At 33.3% G+C, this 7,758-nt stretch overlaps 1 protein-coding gene across 1 annotated transcript in view; it reads left to right on the plus strand.

Moving 5' to 3' along the window:
- LOC117411784 (contactin-4-like) overlaps positions 1-7,406 on the plus strand; it is a 75,310-nt gene extending 67,904 nt beyond the window's left edge. Inside the window, exons 18-23 of the mRNA XM_058988687.1 lie at positions 927-1,161; positions 1,899-2,014; positions 2,362-2,542; positions 2,913-3,025; positions 5,397-5,565; positions 5,980-7,406. Coding sequence (XP_058844670.1) covers positions 927-1,161; positions 1,899-2,014; positions 2,362-2,542; positions 2,913-3,025; positions 5,397-5,565; positions 5,980-6,083 — 918 coding nt within the window. The 3' untranslated portion in view covers positions 6,084-7,406. The remainder of the gene's footprint in view (positions 1-926; positions 1,162-1,898; positions 2,015-2,361; positions 2,543-2,912; positions 3,026-5,396; positions 5,566-5,979) is intronic.
- The last annotated feature ends 352 nt before the right edge of the window (positions 7,407-7,758 follow it).

Below are 7,758 nucleotides of genomic sequence, written 5' to 3' on the forward strand. Positions count from 1 at the left end.
AGGTAACACTGTCTACTTATATAATCACTTTTGTATGGAGTTATTTCACCTACAAAGACAAACAGTAAACCCACATTCAGTAACCAGTACATTTCTATTTAGATTCTGTATAAAAACATTTAGCGCAAATAAGTGCCAGAAATGCTGTTTTGAGGCGATTCCCACACCCACTTCCTGTTTGACTCCAAAATCCTAAAAAAAAAAAAAAAAAAAAAAACTTGCAAATGTGACAGCTGGAGAATATATTCTGTTTTGTATTTTATTTATATATTTCCATGTTCTGTTTATTATGAAGAAATTGCAGTCTTGTTGCAATCTTCTGACAAATGCCCAGAGGAGCATCATTTGTTAATGATGAAACCTTTTTAATTGAATTTTTTTAATTAAGGAAAAGATACCCAATATGAATCGGTGGCCTTTACAAAAAAAGTGCATACTGCCTCAGTGTACAAGTAAGAAACTATGACTGTGAATATCGAATGAAGTGCATGAAATTCTAAATGAGAACTTTTTATGTAAGGTTCAAGGTGCTTTTGAACAATAAAGGGATTGTTCCCAAGGTCTTTTAGCAAATGTATTTCCAGAAAGTACAGATAGATGCAAATTTCCTTTAAAGTCAAAGTAACTGTCTCAGAAATCATACATCAAATGTAACATTATTCTTTACCCCTGGAGATCTAAGTTTAGGATTATCTTTCGAAATTATCAATAAAAGATTTTCTCGGATATTCATTTCTTACTTTTTTGCTTATTACCATTAACTTTGTGATGGATCTCAGTTTGGTGACAGCAATTAAATTCAACCCTATGATTTGTCTTTAAACAAAGATGAAGGCAGTACAAAATCTCTTCAAAGCATTTCTGCATTTGATGTGTTACCTTACATATTTGAACCATTTTGACTTCCATTTTTTTTTCACACAAAGCCTATTCCTGAAGAATTCCAGAATGGTGAAGGGTTTGGGTATGTCGTTGCTTTTCGACCAGCTGGTACAAGTACATGGATGCAGACAGTGGTGGCATCAGCTGAGGCTACAAGATATGTCTTTAAAAATGAAAGCATTCCACCACTATCTCTGTTTGAAGTCAGAGTTGGTGTCTACAATATTATTGGAGAAGGGCCATTCAGTCAGGTTACCACTGTCTATTCAGCGGAAGAGGGTAGGTGTATGAATGTATTTTTAACTCATTTGAACCATACTTGGCGTATTAGATGTAATTATCAATTAGCTCTTAGTTTGCAAACACTTTGAATATTAACAATTTGATTATTCCGTTTACCCATCTTCTGGTTTTGGTATTACTCCAAACAATTTTTTACAGCCTTAGATTTGCTTCTGTAATAAGCAACACTTCAAAGAGAGTAACACACACAAAGTCAATGTAAGTGATGCATCTCTTGTTTCACTATTAGTATGCAGGGTTTGTTTTTTCTACAGTCAGCACAAAATAATTAGTAATTAGATATAAAAATATTAATTTAAAAGTAGGCTGTAAAAAAAAAAACTAAACGCAGAGTCTACAGCGCCTGCCCACAGCTTTTTGTTTTGTGGTTTTCACATCATTATGTGATGTTTCTTCTAAGAGCTCAGGGATCACACGTTTGGAAAACTCTTCATGGAAACATGTATATTCACCCCATTCTGAGTTCAATAGCATACATGATTTGCTTTTATCAGGCAACATCATTAAAAAAAAACAAAGACTGTATGAATAGGAAGAAAAAAATCCCATAGAGAACAAACTGTTACTGTATTTTTCCTGTTATACTGCATACACTCAATTATATAATGTAATACAACATTTGTACTGTATTTTTGTATTTATATATTTTTGGGGGTTCATGTATCCCTTATTTACTTTTGAACACCAAATGCTTTATCCTTTGGTCAATCTAGAGCCAAGCATGGCACCAACCAGAGTACTGGCTAAAAGTTTGTCTGCTTCTGAAATTGAAGTATACTGGGATCCTGTGCCATGGGAAATGAGCAGTGAAAGGATTCTAGGTTATGAGGTATGAATTTTATTTGCGTGACAATGAGATTATTTCTGACATGGTAAAAAGGTTGTCTGTACAGTGCAATTCCCATTCCCCTGCTTAGTTTTGGAAATATGTTTTTCTCCTTTATGTTGGCCTAAGTAAATAAATAAATGTACTAACAAATGTGTCTGTCTCTGTGTGTGTGTGTGTGTGTGTGTATATATATATATATATATATATATATATATATATATATATATATATATATATATATTCTGGTTGTTTTCCCCTGAGGTATGGGATGAAATGCATTTAGGATGGAATACAGCAATGATACATACTTTACGAGTACTAATGTTTCTTTACATTTTAATATTCAGGTTGTATACTGGGATAAAGATGAACTACAACAGCAGGCTGAGAAAGTAAGATCAACAGAAGCAACAGCAAATATTACAGGCCTAAAGGGAAGCACACTGTATTTTATAGAAGTCAAGGCTTATAACAGTGCTGGGACAGGGCCTTCAAGTGCACCAGTAAACACCACCACAAAAAAGCCACGTACGTATCTATCTATCCCTATGTTCAGCACACAGGAAGTACAGCATAGCAAATGAATGGGAATTCCATAGTGACATTGTTGAAAATATATCATTTGTAAATTGTAAATGTGTTGTTTTGTATTAATACACTACCACTGCATCTATGAATGAGCTTAGAGCTAGGATAATTACCCAACAGCAAGTTTATGGGTGCAAAGCACACACACACACAAAAATGCCACAACCAAGTTAATTCTGTGTTGTACTGTTACTGTAAGTTATTTACATCAAAATGCAATTACATATTTCAGAACAAAACCAAAAGTATGTTTTGAAACACCGAACATGATATTGATTTAATTGTAATATGTATCTGATTTCTATTTTAGCACCTAGTCAACCTCCTGGAAAGATTCAGTGTAACTTGACTAATTCAAAGATCTTCTTGAACTGGGAGCATGTAAAAGCAATGGAAAATGAGTCAGAGGTTATTGGATACAAGGTAAGTTGAATGGTAGGCATGTGCTTGACACAAAGGAATACCAACTGCTGTCTGCTTCATTGTACAGTTAATTGCCAAGCTGATAAAACATAGTTCTCAATAGTTTTCATGTTCTATAAGTTGTCAAAAAGGGTTATTGACGTGTATGGTCTATATTTTCTCAAACATAGTTTAAATAATTATTAACTGTTCTTCACAGGATATGGAGGAGTGGTGATGGTGTTGTTGGATATCATTATTTTTATTTTTTATAATGTTTCGTTTTATTTTTCACAAATTTAATTTTATTTAGTTTTATCCACTAAAAATGTTGTTTTATTTAGTTGTATTACAGATACACATTAATAAAATAACTCATAGATGTATATAAATAAAAACAAAGTGTACATCATGTTTTAACTATATACTCTTTAAACATTATCCGTTTTTGTATTATTATTTTGACATAAACAGACCAAGAAAAATAAATTAGTTACCATAATTTCTCATTAGCAGCAGTAACGGTAACATAAGTGAAGTCCCCCGCTATTTTTAATTAACTGCCTATTAACTGTAAATACTGCCCATGCCCTCATAAAAATATAACAAGATGAAATAAAAATACAAAAATACTTGTATTACTGCACAATGGAAATCAAATCAGCAGGAAGGATATTAAATCAACAAACACAACAAAAATTGCTTATTTCAAAATGTGCAATTCAGCATTAACTTGAAAAGCAGTTTCCTGAAAGGAAAGTCCTATATTTTACGCATGTATTCATAAGGAGCTTCAATCTAGCACAAGTATTCAAATTAAGAATTAAACACAAACATACAACAGAACTCTACGTTTTCTTTTTTCATGGTCTGTCAACTGTCACTTACAATCACTAAATACTTTGCAAAAAAAAAGTTCACAGTCAACAGAAACCACAGGGTACATGAGACATGAGCTGGCATTCTGGCACCTGAGCCCAAACAGCATGTCAACAATATCGTCAGAGCAATCGAAATTATTCTTAACTGCATCTTTCACACTGTCACTTAGTTTCATGTACCACAACACAAAATAATTTATTTCCACTTCCCTCAGCAGAGGCACGTTCACAATACATTCCTTCAACATATTTGTATCCACTGATGCCCAAGTGGCTATCTTCAGTGAATTGAACAGTTAGCCAAGAGAAGTCAGGAGAACATCTTTGCAGCGTTGTTTAATTGTTATGTGCGGTTTAGGCATTTTAGAAACAAATGTCTCTTCTCTTCCATCACAATTTTAATTCCCAAACGACTCACTACAAATAATACTTCTGCGCAAGTGCTAGTCAGAGCTTCCGTTTCCCTTCAGACCGTGTCTATGGTAACGGCTGAGTCTTGACAACTAAAATTGCAAGTATTTCTTGCATAAACCTCCCAATTTAAAAATGTCATTCTATGTTTGCTTTATAATTTTTCATTTTATTTCGTTTTATATCTTCACTTTGTTTTATTTAGTTCGGATTTATTTCGTATTTACGAAAAACCCAGGGCTGTAGATATCATTATACCTTTGAGTGGGTGGAACATTCACGGTTGTACAGTTTTGAGGAATGAGGGAATTGGAGACAGTTCCTATACACGTAGCATTAAAAAGCGCAGATCATCTTAGCTGGAGGCTTTGGGCATTGGTAATACATATATTTAATCTTTCACAGGTGAATCCTAGTTATCATTTTCTTGAATAGCATCATGGCTTGTATTGTGACCAAATTTCTTTGCACTATTCTATCTTTTCAAATATGTAGTTGCAAGCAAAAAAAAAACAGCTTTCCTAATGACAGAAACACTATGGATTAAAAATGTCAAGCCAATTGCTTTGGTGCTTGCATTTCAGATATGGAAGTTTTATGCTGTGCACTAGTATGTTACAAACAGCAGGGAGGAAAAATCAAAAGCTTAGAAAGGCATCACTTTTTTCTTTCAAATGTCATAAATAATTAAATAGTATATACTTCATAATTGAGAACCAGCCTTAAGATCTTGACATTTGAAGTAGAAAATCTGCTTTGTGATAGTATTCCCAAACCACTTTCCTTATACAGATTTGGAGCCCAATTCACTGAAAACTGCTAGGGCTTGTTGAACCACCCTCAGATTGCAATTTGCAATTGAAATCATTTTTTGTTAAACCCACCCAAGTAAAATTTAATAGAATACCGCATTTGTATGCAGCACCTCTGCCACACAGTGCACCCTTCAATATGCCTGACATCGGTAATTATGCTTATCACGCACAATATTTAAGACTTTTAAATGTGTGGCCTGGCAATACACAACTGTTGCTCACATAATAGGACAAGCAATTCTTCATCAAGAACTGTCAAATTCAGCAATGCATTGTCATTTCTAGGTCATATATCGGCCAAACTGGCATAGTAGAACAAATGTTGTGGAAACAAATAAAACATCAGTAGAGCTCCAGCTTCCACCTGGGGAAGACTACTTCATAGAGATAAAAACGCTCAGTGATGGAGGGGATGGCAGTAGCAGCGGACCTATTAGGATTCCAAAGATGTCAAGTAAGAAACTATTGTTGTTTTATCTTAAAATTAATTTCAGGTAAAACAGTATCTTGGGATATGAAACGACTAATTAAATGTGTGCACTGCCACACCAGAATAGAAATGATTTAGGAAAGGAAATGAACTGGACCATTTACTGTTAATAAAGTCTATATTATGCATAATTAGTAAACCAGTTGTGTTCATTCGTTGGTACATCTGCCATCCTTATTCAACACCATTCATTAATATATATTTTAGAAAGGCATATTCTAAGATTATTACTCAGGGGGTTACTGCGGTGAAATAGCTGTCCTAAATATATAAGAAACAAAGTAATGCTTGACAAATGTCTGCAGAAATGTGTTTCCTCTTTATAAAAACAATGAAAGTGTCTGTCTGTAACACTTATGTTTCTCTTTTTATTTACAGGCTTGAATTCAAAGGGACTGAGCGCTTTCATATCTAATGTCGGCACAATGACAGCTTTTAGCACAGTTGTGTTTTCATTAAGTTCAAGATTAGTGTTATTGTGATTCAATTCAATGGAATGCCTTTTATGGCACAAATGGTTTCAAACTGAAGTGAAAGGAATTCAGAAAAAGTGATTATCAAAACACATAGAACTTGGACTTGATTTACCATAACATAATGAAATGCCTTAAAAGAAGATCCAATGCACTAAATCATTAGATAAACAAACATTTAACTTGGAAAGTGAGAAATTATCAAATTATGCAAAATAAACAGCGTATGGCCTTTGCACATGTGGACAAAACATTTGCAGGTTAATTGGACCATGATTTTAGTGTCAATAAGGCTGAAATACTTCCTTGCTTTGGTACAGATGAGGGCAGTTAAGTAAAAAGTAGTTGTCCCAGTTATTGTAAAACAAAGTGTATATTGAGGAAATCCAAGTCTTTCAAGTAATGAGTTTGCTTCAGAGTAATCAATGCTTTTTGAAGAGTTTTCCTTTTGTGTACTGTAAAATGCAGCTGTGTATTGCATCTGATTCTGGATATAAATGCTATAATGTTATAAGATGGTGGGAATTCATATTTTGCATGAGGTACCCAGGATTTTTACAGAGCGTCCGGGGTATTTAAACCTCTGTTGATATTTTGTTTTCACTGTACAGGTAACACTTTAAATTGATAGATCATACTTTTATATGAAAACATCATAATGAAAATGTTAACTCTCTTAGCAAAGGTGTAACTCAGAAGAATAGTAAACTCATGCAACACTGCTTACATGTGTAATAATTAACTGCAGAAAGTAATTACCATGCAATTCAATGTAATAACCGTGATTTCAAATTAATGGACTATACATTATATGAAAAAGATCAAATAAAAGAGGTAATTCAGCGAACATCAGCTGTTTTACAACATAACCATCCCGATAAACAAATAGTATAAAATATTCTCTATTACTGGAGCAACCTAGTGCTTCCCTGTGCTGATTATATATCGCCAACTTTAGATAATGATACAGTAATACAAGGTTTGATGTCACCATTCAATAATTATTGCATTTTCATACTAAGATTTGCAGTTGATTGTTAAATAGAAGGTGGTTTTGCAAAGCTTTGAGTTTTTTCTTTTATTTCTCTCTTAAAAAATTCTGTTGCCCCTTATTTTATTTTATTTTTTTACATTTTCCAAATCTTTCAGACATAGAAATATTTGTTCTTGTTTGAAGCTGTGTCATATTGCTGTTTAATGACGTATTGTTCTTTAGGTTGCTAGGATGCTTTAATACTGTTGTATTAATTCAATATCTTTAAAGTACAAATCTCTGTGAGATACCGTCAAAATAAAATATTTCACATTGAAATCAAATTGTTTTTTTATTATTTTTATTTATTTGACCTTTTGCAAAGTTGAGTTTAAATGATCATGTGTGAGTTTAAACAACTTTTGTACTGAGACTCAAGTAATGAAACTACTTGTTTCAAATACAAACTATTTTAGGTAAACTAGAAGTCTTGTCCCACTGAGACATACTGTAGATATACACTTCAATGGAAATGTTTCTCCCTCAGTCTGTAATGGTATAATAGTATATTGTAGCCAATAGATCTGAGTCATACACTGTCTTGAAAAATGTCATATTTATCAGACAATTGTTTTGTTCTACACCCCTTGACAGCCAGAGGTTTCCTCTTTTGTAGGGTCTTTTCCACTGTACTGTTGGGTTAGAGCAGTG

The sequence above is a fragment of the Acipenser ruthenus genome, chromosome 16, assembly GCF_902713425.1.
Source record: "Acipenser ruthenus chromosome 16, fAciRut3.2 maternal haplotype, whole genome shotgun sequence".
Classification (NCBI taxonomy): domain Eukaryota; kingdom Metazoa; phylum Chordata; class Actinopteri; order Acipenseriformes; family Acipenseridae; genus Acipenser; species Acipenser ruthenus.